This window comes from Cygnus olor, chromosome 1, assembly GCF_009769625.2.
Source record: "Cygnus olor isolate bCygOlo1 chromosome 1, bCygOlo1.pri.v2, whole genome shotgun sequence".
Classification (NCBI taxonomy): domain Eukaryota; kingdom Metazoa; phylum Chordata; class Aves; order Anseriformes; family Anatidae; genus Cygnus; species Cygnus olor.
The window spans coordinates 58,976,063-58,990,798 of record NC_049169.1 but is presented as its reverse complement, the minus strand read 5'-3'; the positions used below and the strand labels follow the sequence as shown (position 1 = coordinate 58,990,798).

General features: G+C 41.2%; 1 protein-coding gene across 1 annotated transcript in view; it reads right to left on the bottom strand.

Moving 5' to 3' along the window:
- Positions 1-918: 918 nt before the first annotated feature.
- NT5DC3 (5'-nucleotidase domain containing 3) overlaps positions 919-14,736 on the bottom strand; it is a 30,853-nt gene continuing 17,035 nt past the window's right edge. The window contains exons 6-14 of the mRNA XM_040560536.1: positions 13,986-14,123; positions 12,473-12,533; positions 12,152-12,254; positions 11,909-12,010; positions 10,896-10,977; positions 10,448-10,534; positions 9,189-9,329; positions 8,776-8,840; positions 919-4,084 (exon numbers count right to left, since the gene is read on the bottom strand). Coding sequence (XP_040416470.1) covers positions 3,823-4,084; positions 8,776-8,840; positions 9,189-9,329; positions 10,448-10,534; positions 10,896-10,977; positions 11,909-12,010; positions 12,152-12,254; positions 12,473-12,533; positions 13,986-14,123 — 1,041 coding nt within the window. The 3' untranslated portion in view covers positions 919-3,822. The remainder of the gene's footprint in view (positions 4,085-8,775; positions 8,841-9,188; positions 9,330-10,447; positions 10,535-10,895; positions 10,978-11,908; positions 12,011-12,151; positions 12,255-12,472; positions 12,534-13,985; positions 14,124-14,736) is intronic.

Sequence of the window (14,736 nt, the reverse complement as noted above, 5' to 3'; positions counted from 1 at the left end):
AAACTGAGGGGATGTTTTTATTAGTATCCTTGCTTATAAGGATTTCAGAGTAGGAAATGCAAGCTTCCTGTCTGTCCCACTTGCCTGCTCTAGCTTTTGTCTTTTCTCCAGCTTTCCTGGGTTTTGTTTATATCTCATATCACTATACAAAGAGAAATATTAAGTGTATCAGCTTTAGCAAGAAGTATAGGGTATATGAGGGTATTAAAATAGTAACCAATTTCTACTTGAGCCGTTTTTGTGAAAAAGTAGATACTGAAGATGGACATACCTTGCCATTTCATGACCGCATTCAGATTTTCAGGTCTGAAAGGAGCAGAAGCTATCTGTTTCTTCGCATACCACATTTGTGCAAAGCACATTAATGTTGCCTTTCAACCAACGCACAGCAATAGCAGCTATCTGCACCTTACTATTAAATGTCGATCAGACCCTACTTTGATTGCTAGAAACCACAAAACGGCAAGACAAGAAAGATTTTATTGCTGGCAGCAGCAATGTTCAGCTAAAACATACCTCCTGGTGTTTTCTGCATGGGGGGGAGGGAGAGAAGATGGCCCTGCAGGAAAGCATCCATTGCCTCTGAGAACATCCCCAGGATGCCTCGTATCAGAGCAAGCTATACAGGCCAACCCAGGGTTGACAATGCAACTACCAAGGACAGCCAAGGGAATCTAAGGTGTAAATATGACTGAATGAAAGCCACAGATGGAAGTCATTTCCCTAACTCCTCTTCATGCCCCGACACATTCCTTCTTGATTTTTTCTAGAGACGGTAAAACAAAATTTTAGAAGGAACACGCACCCTTACATACACACGTTTGGGGGAGCTTTCCCCACAGTTTTGCAACAGTACAATTCCTGTTCTTTCCTTCTCCCATGTCACCCAAAAAATTAACGCTCATAGGGACCAGAAGACAGAGTCCAAGCATTTATTTTTGTAATAATCATTAAATATTTTCTAATCACAAAAACAAAAAAAGTTTCCATAGTTCATTAAACTCTTCTTTTACTGACAGACTATTCTCCTCTCAGTTTTTACAGAACAGAAAAAAAATTTCTTCTTACTTTGGTGTTCAAACGAACACTTCCAAAATGAACATAAACAGACATTGCCCTTTCAACGTGCTCAAAAATCTCTTGGAAGTCAGTAACATAAGGTTAAAATAAGTTATGCAGAGAGCACCAAGGTATGCAGCTCGAGTTCTTTGAAATAATTACAAAAACACAATACATTTTTAAAAGAATAATATTCTAGCACTGAAAAATAAATAATGCATTTTAAAATTCTCACTTAAATTCATATTATATGTATTTTTAAAAGAACATAACACTTCCATAATTATTTTTTTTCATGCAACGTTGTTTCAAGAAGTCATGCAACATAAACAAGATTCTACTTGAGCTGCGTGCTGTCACATAGCTTTGTACAGAAGTTTGATGGGTTTGTAAGTTGAGAGGGAGGAAAAATCATCTTGAAACAAAATGGGCAGTATGTGGGTAATATCATCCAACCCAATCAGACTGTTCCTGGTTAACACAGGAAAATTAGACAAACAAACTGACTCCTAGCCAGCTTTCAAATAGGAAACACAAGAGCTATAACCAAAACATTAGCAAATGCAGCAATGCAGAACTGAAGAACAACACTCTTAATTGCTGGTAGTGACATGAAGAATGTACAGTGGGTTTTGTTTTATTTTAAACAGTGCATTGAGATCTCTAGAGCATGAAAGGTGCTACGTATATGTAACACCAAGTTCAGTTCTAGCTGAGCATGAAGATAAAAAAATGAAGGCAAATTGGGGACATTTCCATCCCCAAATTTCAGCTGACAGAACAGCCTGCATCGTCGAGTTATGCTAAATATTTCTTGCACAGCTCCACCACCAACTCTCCTCATAAAGCCAAACTACCATCTTCCACCAAAACAGCAGGACTGTCAGATGAACTTACCCATTTCAGGTATACTCTTCTGTTTAAACACACCACACACACACACACACACACACACACAAGCACTCACTTTAGGAGTATGGCATGTCAAGTTTCAAATAGGAGCACAAGAAAACCATGAACGTAAAATCCATAAGCACCTCTCAGGACTTCAGACTGATTTCAAGCATACAGGAAAACTGCATATGAAATTGTGCAGGCTAGATTAAAATACATTCTTTACTTTGCAAACATGCTTTTAAAAACATGAGAGATACTGCATCTGGAATTCAGTACAGATTCTTGCATATAAGACAAGTTAAAAAACAAACAAGAAAACTTTTGGTCACCAAAAGTTTGTTTACCTGACTATCACGGTATGAACCAAGTGATATCCCATAATGAAATGAAAGATACCAAATGCTATGTATTTTGTCAATTATACGTTTTTAAGAACAGAACCCTTTATAACTAAATTTTGAAAACCGTTAGTCATTATGCCTTCTAAAATGGCTGGAGCAGGAAGCACCAGTTCAAAAATAATAACTTTCCTTTGGATGCAGAGACAAGAAAGCATCCTGATTTAAAAACAACTACATATCAGTTCTATAAAGTGCCTGTTCGAGGAAATACATCAACAGATGTTTTCCTTGTGCAAAATAGACATTTTTCAGCTCAAATCTTTGGAACATATATGCTACGCAAAGCTTGTGTTCGTGCCTTTCTTGCAATTTTAGTAATCCTATAAGACTTCTCACCTGCACAGTTAAAGTTGTTTTGCTTGATGCAAATTGTCCATCACCCCCAATCCAGCTCTGGGGGCTTGAGCTAAAAAAAATGTCATCAGAAAACTGTTTTTCATCTGCTCACGTCTCCTCTCCCTCCTCCCCCCCAAATTCATGTGCCCATTGTGCGTGTTTACTTTTGAATGCAGAAGTCCATTACTGAAGGCTACATCAAGTACCTCATCTCCAAGGGAACTTCAAAACTGCACTGCGTGCCGCACTGTAAGACACTTGTAAGTTTTAAAAGCAGCATTTAGGATCAATCTAAAGCCTGATGGAATTCTGCCTCCACTTTGAAATGCACACTGTGAGACCTGTTGCAATGGCTTTATTATCAGAGAGCAGGTATTTAAACAGTTTGGAATCTTAAAAGGAAAGGTGTCAAAGTCAGCACAAGGAAGCTGAAGCACTCCAAGCTTCCTGTCACTGTCAGGTTTAGGTTCAGGTCCACCTACAGCCAAGCACAGACAGTACAAGAACAGAAAATGATGTACAGGCAAGAAAAGAAGCCCACCAGCCTGAGCATGCCTGTACTGTAGCCATTGCAATGCTCCAGAGATGCACCCAAGCATTACACCAGTTAGTTCAGTTGCAGATAATGCTCTAGCTACGGCAACAGGAAGTTACTGCTTATGCCATATCCCTCTCAGTCTCACCATAAACTGGTTAGTAACAGCGTATCACTGAATGACTAACACTGGATTTAAGCTTTTCAGTGCCAAGCCATGACAGGCTCTAGCTACAGTTCTGATCACAGCCAGAAAGGACAGCACAGCTATTTCTTTGTAAGCCACAAGGCTGCAGATCAAAGTTTCCAACGAACAAACAAAAGCAACCATCCCAGAACATCACCAGCCTTTCCCCCTCAAATTTGTCCTCTCCCCCAGCCCTCTGCTATTTTGGCAGTCCATTATATCCTCTGTGTGTAAGAAGAGGTTTCACATCTCTGAGCAGTAGAGGAGAAAATAGGTGCTATGCTTATTGAGAACAAGTATGAATTACATCTAAATCAAGGTAACAGATTTAAGTGAGTTAAATAAAATGCATCCATATTCAAAAAAAAGGGTGTATTTGCCCATTTTAGAGATAATAAGGCAAGTGCTTATTTGATCTGAACCGTCTCTTGTAGGAAGGGTATTCTGAATGTACCAGTGCACAGCTGATCTGACCAGCCAGGAAGTTCGTGCTGCAAAGGAGTCCTTCTTGGATAAAATGTGTAGTCAGGCTCATAGTTCAAGAGACAACTCAGCGATGCCATGTAGATATCTGCAAATCTAGACAGACGTCTTAGGAAGTACGTGGGATTCTCATCCGTTCTGAATAAGCTTCCAAACTGTGCATTGAAGAAATTCCTGTTCATTTCCCTGTCCCCCAAAAAAAGAAAACAAAGAGAATGAATGGAACGTACTCGCACACATCTCTTTATCAGCTAGTTTCCAGAACTTGAAGCAAGCAGCTCCTATAATCTGTGCTGTGTGTTATTCTCTCACCATTTCACTTCAAAACACTTAAGTGCACCATATAAAGTTTTTCCACTTCTTGCATATACGTAGCCCAGATCTAGTCATCACAGTAGTGAAAAGAAGAGCATTATACTTCTCCCACTAAAACAGTGGTAAGATGCTCCTTACTTCAGAAACATGACATCTCAAGCTTTCACTTTAGAGATTTTTAGAGAAGACTTTTGTGTTTATCTAAATCCTAATGATATCCATTGGTCCCAGAGATAAAAGACTTAAAAAAAAAAAAAAAGATTTAGCTTAATGTACACAAAATACTTAAACATATCTTGGAATTAACCTCCGTTATTAATCAGTCACTGCCAAGCATTACTCCTATTTCATTTACTTCCACATTTCTGTGGAAGGCTGCTGTTAGCTCAGTTGTTGTCCTCACCAACAGTGCACTTCACACACTCTGTAATTAGGGACTGCTCCCTCATGCTAGCATGTTTTTAGGAGCTTTAGCCCTATTGCCTGTCTTTGTGATGAGACCATTACTAAATCCAGTGTAGCACAGAGCCCCATTTCTGTATATTCCAAAATACATTGTATGTAATCTGAACAAATCACCCAAAAAAAAAAAAGAGAGAACTGAAGAACTGACTTAGTGGTATTCCCTTGATACAGAAATACGTTTTCAAATCATGCAGAAGTTAAGCTGTGTAATCAATAGCAATGATGACAGCTGAACGTAGCAGAGGGACTAGAGAACCCACACAAGAAAGAAGAGTATTTGATCTAGTATTTGCCTAGATTTCAAGGCAATCTACCCCTCGCATCGCTACATCTTCTGTCAAGAAAGAAGGGTTATCGTCATGGGGGACTCCCTTCTGAAACGGACAGAGGGCCCGATATGCCATCCGGACCCAACCCACAGGGCAGTCTGCTGCCTCCCTGGGGCTTGGGTAAGAGACATTGCCAGGAAAGTCACTCACCTGGTACAGCCCACCAACTACTACCTGCTACTGGTTTTTCAGGCTGGTAATGACAAAGTAGCAAGGACAAGTCCAAGAGCGATCAAAAGGGACTTTAGGGCAACTGGTTAAAGGATCAGGGGCACAGGTTGTTTTTGCCTCTGTCCTTCCGATAGGAGGGATCAATGTTGACAAGCAGACTCATCTTACTAACACGTGGCTTCGAGAATGGTGCAACCGGCAGAACTTTGGGTTTGTTGATCACGGGAAGGTCTACGCGACGCCGGGGCTGCTGGCACCAGATGGGATGCGCCTCTCTCAAAAAAGGATTTTTGCCCAGGAGTTAGCAGGGCTGATAGATAGGGCTTTAAACTAGAGTCGAAGGTGGGAAGGCATAAAACCAGGCCTTCTGGTGATAAGCTAAGGGATGGCGCACTAGAATCAGAGGGACTGTGTGCTAGTGAGGTCCTCCGATCTGCTCCACAAGGTGCTGCGTGCAGTGAGGCACACTTGAAGTGCTTCTACACAAACGCACGCAGTATGAGGGATAAAATGGATGAGCTAGAAGTCTTGGCCCAGTCCCACAGCTACGACATCATCGGCATAAGCAAAACCTGGTGGGATGAGTCCTGTGGCTGGTGTGTCGCAATAGATGGTTACAGGCTCCTCAGGAGGGACAGGCAGGGTAGACGAGGTGGGGGGTGGAAATGTACGTGAAGGAGGGGCTGGACTGGGTGAAACTTGACGTTGGCGATGGCAAAGTTGAGAGCCTCTGGGTAAGGATTAAGGGACGAACAAATAAAGAGGATGTCGTTGTGGGAGTCTATTACAGACCACCCGGACAGGATGATGACGCCGAAGAATTATTCTTTGAGGAACTAAGAGATACCTCGGGATCAGCTGCCCTTGTCCTTATGGGGGACTTCAACTTGCCAGACATCAACTGGGATCACCACACGGCTGACACGAGCAAGTCCAGGAGGTTCCTAAAGCACCTCGATGATAACTTCTTGGTGCAGGTGCTAAGGGAGCCAACTAGGAAAGGTGCCCTCCTAGATCTGTTGCTGCAGTACAGAGAGGGTCTTGTGGCGGATGTGGTAATTAGCAGCTGTCTTGGTCATAGTGACCATGAAGCGGTTGAGTTTAAAATTTTTGGTGACAGAAGGAAAACTGCCACCAAAACTTCAGCCCTGGATATGGGGAAAGGAGACTTCAGGCTGCTCAGAGAACTAGTTAGCAAGGTCCCCTGGGAAACTGCTTTTGAAGGCATTGATGTCTATCAGTGCTGGTCAGTCTTTAAGCATTGCCTCCTAAAAGCACAGGATCAGGCGATTCCAAAATATCGGAAGTCAGGCAGGTGGGGCAGAAGGCCGGCCTGGCTGACCAGGGATCATCTGCTGGAGCTTAGGCAGAAAAAGAAAGTGTACAGCTGCTGGAAGGAGGGTCAGGCGACGAGGAAGGAATACAGGGATGCTGTTTGCGTTTGTAGGGAGAAAATTCGTGCAGCCAAAGTCCAATTAGAGTTGAAGCTGGCCATGTCTGTGGGAGGTTTTTTTCAAGTATGGTTTTTTTCAAGTATGTGAACAGAAGAAGGAAGACCAAAGAAAACATAGGTCCTCTACTTGATGGGGAAGGTCACCTCACAGACAAGGACATTGGCAAAGTAGAGACGTTTAATGCCTTCTTTGCCTCCGTCTTCAACGCTGATGATGGGCTTCGGGACCCTGGGTGCCCTGAGCTGGAGGACCGTGATGGTAAAGAATGACAAACTCCCAACCGACCCTGAACGTGTGCGGGATTTACTGCTCCACCTGGATCCATAGAAGTCCATGGGTCCAGATGGGATTCATCCCAGGGTGCTTAGAGAGTTGGCTGACATCATTGCTGGACCTCTCTCAATTATTTTTCAATGGTCTTGGGAATCTGGAGAGGTCCTAGTAGACTGGAAGCTGGCAAATGTTGTACCAATTTTCAAAATGGGCAAGAAAGAAGACCCTGGCAATTACAGGCCTGTCAGTCTCACGTCAGTGCCTGGTAAAATTATGGAGAAGATTATCCTTGAAGTTACTGAAGCACACCTGGGGGACAATGCAGTCATTGGTCCCCGCCAACATGGGTTCACGAGGGGTAGGTCCTATTTGACTAACTTGATTTCCTTTTATGATAAGATCACCCATCTAGTCGATGAAGGGAAAACAGCTGATGTGATCTTTTTGGATTTCAATAAAGCTTTTGACACAGTTTCCCATAGGATCCTACTGGACAAAATGTTCAGCATACAGCCAAACAAAAACATCATACAGTGGGTGAGCAATTGGCTGATGAGCAGGGCTCAAAGGGTTGTGGTAAATGGGGCCGCATCAGGCTGACTGATAGTCACTAGTGGGGTCCCCCAAGGTTCCATTTTAGGGCCAGTCCTCTTCAATGTTTTTATAAATGATTTGGGATGTAGGAATAGAAGGTGTTCTGAGCAAATTTGCTGATGACACTAAACCTGGAGGAGTTGTTGACTCTGTTGAGGGTGGAAAGGCCTTGCAGAGAGATCTGGACAGATTGGAGAGCTGGGCAATCACCAACCGCATGAAGTTTAACAAAAGCAAGTGCCGGATCCTGCACCTGGGACGGGGCAACACTGGCTACACATACAGGCTGGGCGATGAGATGCTGGAGAGCAGCCCCGCAGAGAGGGATGTGGGTGGGGGTTTTGGTTGATAGCAAGCTGAATATGAGCCAGCAGTGTGCCCTGGCAGCCAGGAGGGCCAGCCGTACCCTGGGGTGCATCAAGCACAGCATTGCTAGTCAATCAAGGGAAGGGATTGTCCCGCTCTGCTCTGCGCTGGTGCAGCCTCACCTCGAGTACTGTGTGCAGTTCTGGGCATCACAGTACAAAAAGGACATGAAACTGTTGGAGAGTGTCCAGAGGAGGGCTACAAAGATGGTGAAGGGCCTAGAGGGGAAGACGTATGAGGAGCAGCTGCGATCACTTGGCCCGTTCATCCTGGAAAAGAGGAGGCTGAGGGGAGACCTCATCGCAGTCTGCAGCTTCCTCACGAGGGGGAGTGGAGGGGCAGGCGCCGATCTATTCTCCTTAATCACCAGTGATAGGACCTGAGGGAATGGTGTCAAGCTGCAGCACATGAGGTTCAGGCAAGACATCAGGAAGAGGTTCTTCACCGAGAGGGTGGTCACACAGTGGAACAGGCGCCCCAGGGAAGTAGTCACTGCACCGAGCCTGTCAGAGTTTAAGAAGGGTTTGGACTGTGCACTTGGTCACATGGTCTGAATTTTTGGGTAGACCTGTGTGGTGCCAGGAGTTGGACTCAATGATCCTAGTGGGTCCCTTCCAACTCGGGATATTCTATGATTCTATGACCTGACATTACTCTTTCATGCAGAAAACTACTATCTGTTCTAAAGAAGGGGAATAGGGGCTTATATGCACAAAGGTCAGAGGGGAGAAGAGCTGAAGAAGAAACAGGTAAAATTTGCTATGTAAAGCAATATTCTAGAAAGTCAGTAGCTACCACAGAATATAAATCAAGAATGGAGAGAAATTCTGCAGAAACCTGTGAAATACATCACATTGAACACTTGGCTACCATGAAGAATATTGCAAATAGCCCAACTTCCATTTCTTACCTCATTTCCTTTCTTTCCTTCTTCCATTCTTCTAAAATCATCTGTGAATCAGGATCACGGTGAACCTGGAACGTAAAGTGTAGATGACAGATAACTAAGGATGCCTTCATAAATGAACCTTTCCATTAATAAACTCTTATCAGCTAACAGGAGATGAGGAATGCTTCAGCGATCATTATACAACAATCATTCACGTACCTTAACCAACTGAAAGCGGGAATCAACACAGCATGACCAGTGGAGGAAGGGGTCAAAATTTTGAGAAAACTAATCATTGCAAATAATTAAAGCATTTATTTGCAGTTAAACTGGGGGCTTCAGTGAGACAGAAACCACTTGCAACATCAAGCATTTAGAAACTTAGCCGGATCCCTTCAGCTATACAGAACCGATTACACATACACAGAACAAACCTGCATGTGTTCCAGTAATCCTGTCAGAGTCTGTAGCCAGGTCATGGTTTGAATGTACTTCTCTGTGTTCATGATTTTAATCTCTGATCGTAACTCTGGAATAATTGCACCAGTGCGCCAGCCATGCTTCAGGGTCAAATCCTATTTACCAAAAAGTATTAAAAAGAATGCAAGTATTAGTCTTAAAAAGAACTACTTAAAGGAATTGAATAATTTGACCATTCTTTACTCCCAAAGTGTACTAATTTAAATTGCTTCTTCTGCATAAGCAGACATATTAAACAGCGGGACTTAATTGTGCCAACATGCAACAGATTTTAATTTTAGAGTAAGCTCCAAATCCCACATTTTCCAAGAGGAAGATATTATAGATGAGATCTTTGCTGCTGTCAGAAGCATATGGAGGAAATTGCGTTGGGTTCGTGGTGTCTACCCATACACTCACAGTTGACAGAAGGCCCTATCAGGACCTCCAGCTATTCAAGCTTCTCCTGACAAGTACAAGACGAGGCAGCTGCTACCTGTGTTCTTTCCTCCATTGTGCCAAAGAGTAGAGCTTCCTCCTTCTTCACTTGGTCCTCAGCCCTACGTAGCACCCAGGCTTACTTTTCTTTTTAAAAGCATGTTGGGCAAAAATATTAACATCCACTGCTGAACCACAATACAGCAGCATGGCTGACAATCAGTCTTGTAAAGGAATTAATACACAAGGAATTACAGAAGAGTTAAGTGATGGTAACTTATTCTGAAGTAAGAGTGAACAGCACATTTGCTTGTAAGGTAATATGAAAACACATGGACAGGGGGGCTGCAAACCCCAGCAAAATCTCAGGAAGAAAGTCAGTTTACTAGTAGTGACAGAAAGATTGCCTCCTGCCATTCAAAACAGAAGTTCATTCAGCTCTTATTACACTTAGTAGCAAATGTCATCCAAATCAGCTACATCCTGTACGTTTGGATATCCGTGTTTACTTTCTGCTACATCTGGCACAATCGGTATCTGGATCAGGAATGCAAACTCACATCCCTGGGCTCAGGGTGTAAACAAGTTAAATGCTGCAAGCCAGGTGGAAAACAGGGTCAGCCTTTTATGGCACCAATTGTCTTCAACGCAGGAAAAGCAACTATCAACTGGAATTTTGCTGTATTCAGAAATCTCAAATGGAAGAGCATTATACTGAATAATTGTATTGAAGAAGAGAGGGAATCCAACAAAAAGTCTCGTATTTTATCTCGTTTCATGAAAGCAAACTACTTACTGCCAAGTCACTGTAGATGTGATCACCAAAGTAGAGAACCTTAGAGCCCCTCCAGCCAGTAAGCTTCAGAAATTCATATAAGTTACCCTGCAGAAATGACACGTACATTGTAGCAGTATGCAGCTTGCACAATCACAGGCAGGAAAAAGGTATTCAGTACACACCTAAATATATTTTTCTATCAAGAATCTTGCTCTCAGTTTATATATTACGAATCCCAAGTGCCATGTGTAATTTCAGTAATACTATAACTTTTCACTTGCCACTTTAAGAGGCAAGTAAACTGCAGACATATAATACCAGCAATTAATTTGAACTACAGAAATTAAAATAACTCTTAAAAAATACCTTGTTTTCAGAAGCCTTTATGATAGCTAAAGAAATTTAAGACTGTAGGGAATGGGTATTAAATCTGAACTGAAAGTGTAGAAAGTTATTTAAAGGGTACCTGTTTGTAGATCTGGCCTTTCTGCAATTTGTGAATTTTGTCCCAAAGCAACACTCCCCTTTCATTCACCTTCCGAAACGGTCTAGAACAGAATTACACACAATTGTTACGCTGCTGTAAAAACTGACAGAATATTTCAAAAGTGAAAAAAATGAAAATATTCATCTTTCTAAAGGAAAATGTGCCTTATAGCATTTAAATACTTTGTGAGAGAAAAGGTAAAGCTCCAAAACTTCAGCTTTAGCCAGGTAAATGCAATCTATCTACGCAGTATACTGATAAAAACTATAACAGTTTGAGAACAACCGTTGAGAACTAAGGCAGGGAACCAGCCTCCACAGACAGAAGGCAGAAAACAGCGACAATGGTCTGCCATTAAGAAGTGATCCCAAAAAGGAATAAAAAAATATTTAAAATCTTGCCCAATACCTCACTTTGTACAACTGAACAACTGAAGGAGGCGGCACAGGACTGGGGGCTGGAAGGACAGCAAAGTTTTTTTTGAAATTAAATTGAAAATGAAGCAAAGAGGAAAAAATTCCCACTTTAATCTCACTTTCAAAGTCTTAAGTACACATAAAGGAAGAGGTATTTTTCAAGTGCAAAAGTAGTACATATGCATTGCAAATATATTTACTTAACTGAACAAGTAGTCCGAATACTACAGCCTGTCAGCCAGTCTGCCCTTTAAATATTACATGTGACTAAACAAAACTACAAGTAATGAAAAAGATTTCCAGTAAGGGATGTTAAAAAGGTATTTAAAACAACCTCTATGACCCTAACTCAGTCCCGTAGGCCTGTATTAACTATTGCAACTTTCTCAGGTAAGAAATGGTAATATTTGTCCTTCAGAATTGGGTGTTTCTGCATTTTGTATTTAATTAAATCCTATTTAAGGTCACTAAAATTTAATTTTACGTTGCACCCAAATCAAAATATTTCATTAACATGCTCTACAGCCTTATATGGAATAAGCTGCTTGAATCAGTCCTTACTGACTAAATACCCACCTTCGCTTATCATTGAAAAAGTTTGGCTTATCAGCCTGTACAATGACCACATCAAAGAGATCCCTCCAGTCCTTGCCGACTATGAACTTCATGCCTTTGTCCCTAAAAAGGACAAAGGGTTATTAACACCAAAGCCTAACAGAAATGCTATTATCTGTGTAATGTAATGAATTACATTCAACCACCTCATCCTCCCCATCCTTTACATATGTATAGTTGAACAACAAACAACTGTTCACTTACACAAAACTGCTGGGACTGTTTGTGATAAGAAACATCTTCTTGCCATGATCAGCCAGCTTTGCTAACACTGCACGAGTTTGTTCAGCATAGCAGATGTATTTCTCTGTGAGGATTGGTGAAGATAAAGTATTAATTTAAAGTTTTTCAATAGAATGTTTTTCTGTGTTTAACCAACGGTTCAGATGTTATACTTAACAGAGGCAACCTATGCAAGTGGAAATACCTCTTCCAAGATTTAAAATTTAGAATTAGTGATATTAAATAAGGAAGCCAGAAAGATCATTACACAAAGCTTTGACAGATGATCTCATTAGTACTTACCAATATCTGCTTCAATTGCTCTATACATTATTCCTTTGATGTGGACATCCCTGATTGAATCCTGTCAGGAAAGCAACAGAGCACTGAAGAACTGAGAGATCTTTCCAAATATAAAAATCATGCTCACTGTGTATCAGTAATTTGCTTTTATAACAACTGCTTTCTCTTCATTATATTTTCAACTTTACAGAAATGCCATGCATTAATCATTATGTGCGCACCGCCACTAGACAAGGAGTAAACTTGTTCTCCAAGAAAATAACTTCATACTTTCAGGAAAGTACAAACCCGGAGCTGTAACAACTGTGAAAGAGAGCTCAAAAGGGTAAAGTTGGGTGAAATCCCACTGCAGAAGCCGAGTCATCACAGGTTTCTAATGACCTTTGGAGCAGAACACATTCCTTTCCTTGGGCCCGGGGGGGGGGGGGCGGGGAGGGAGACACAAGTCGGATTTTAGATTATCACTCCCAAATGCCCTGGTTATTACAAAAAAAAAATACAAACAGAAAAAAGAAGCTAAATCCTTAAGCAAAGGAGCCGTAAGGCACTCTGAGGGCATTTGGCAGCTCTCAGTTTAGGATACCGATACTGCCACACTGGCACTTACACAAGGTTTAAGGTCATAAATGCTACAAATTCTTTTAGAAATGCCACTTATGGGGCTTCAAAAATGTTGGTAACACTGAGCAGTTAAATGTATGGACGTTTTTAGAAACCTTTCAGCAAAAGCCAAAAACACTAGCCTTCTGACTATGTAACTACAGGCACAAGGGAAACTTAGCAGGAGGTCAAAAGTTTCTTAAAGCCTATCTGATCTACATGGGTAAGTGAGTTCAATATTCAGGCCCATCGCGTGCACTTAGCTACTCAGGTTTAATATATCTCAAAAAAAGGGGCCATGAAAAGATTTTGGGTGGAAAGCTCATACAAACACCATCAACTTGAGAGTGACCTCTTCTGTTCTTAAGTAACCATAACACAACTTTAACTCCTCTGGAGGATACATCCTGCGGAACCGGGAGAGTCAAATTACTCCAGTCATTACTACTTGGAGTAGGAACATAAGCAAACAAGCAAAAGAGATATGCCAAAAGCAAGAGACAAAAAAACAATCTTATACTAATAGAAATACAGAGGCAGTACAACTGAAAGCTCCATGGAATTCCCCACAGACTCTAACAATTCCTGCTAGCAAGAAAAGTAGACCTGCAATAGCAAGCAAAAGAAGCTTTACTGCCATATGAGAGCTTCTTTACTTTACTCCTATTCCTCCACAAACCTGAAGAAAGAACAACTGCCATAAAATACTAGATTTAAAACAAATTGCTAAAACATTCAGTTTATTTCCAAGGTCTACCATCATTTTACTTATGTTTTTTTGGTTTTATAGCAATAATTACTCTATACAAAACCTAAAGTTGATGTCTGGAGCTAACACAGGAGGTTGTCTTCAAAGTGCTCACAGATAAGATGCACAAATGTATAGGTTTACCTAAGTCTTCAAAGTTAATACCTTGACGTCTTTGTACAGATGAACAGGCTCATAGTCTATGTTGTTTTTCAGAAAATATTCATTTACACAAGAAAGGAGTGTCATTTCTGGCAAGGAAAATATATCCATGAATTGCTTCATTGTGTTTCCTTGTGAGCTCTACATATGGGTGAGAAGGAAAAGAAAAAAAAAAAAAAGGTCAAACATTTCTCAGATAAGAACTTTCATTGATTTAATATAAACACTTCAGACTAGTTGGAAATACTCAGCTTTTTCCACCACTCTTCTCATTGCCTTAGCATTCTTGCTGAATTAACAGAATTCCAATAAAGTAACTCCAACAAAAGCATTGGCTTTATTTTAAAAATTAATCATGAATAATCACTGCTTTAAGAGCAATATTTTAATTTATAAACACATAAAAGACAGTGCTCAGCTAAGTCAGGAAAAACACCTAAAGACCTCTTCACCGAATGTCTACAAATCTACAAGAAGCACTGATTGTTGACAAGGGGTGAGGGGGGCAGGAAGTCCGGTGGGGTTTTTTGAATAAAGTAGAATACTAACTAGGACTGCAAAACAATTTGCCTCCTTGTAAAGAGATAGTAAAAAGCTGTAAGAATCTACAATTACTAATGCAAGAACAGAAGAACAGATGCCCACTCTGCGAAAGCTGAAACTGTAGTTAATTTTCATGTAAGTAGAGAACCTCATTATACAGGAACAAATACTTCAAGTAAAACAGCCAGACAGCTTTCCTCAAGACAGCACA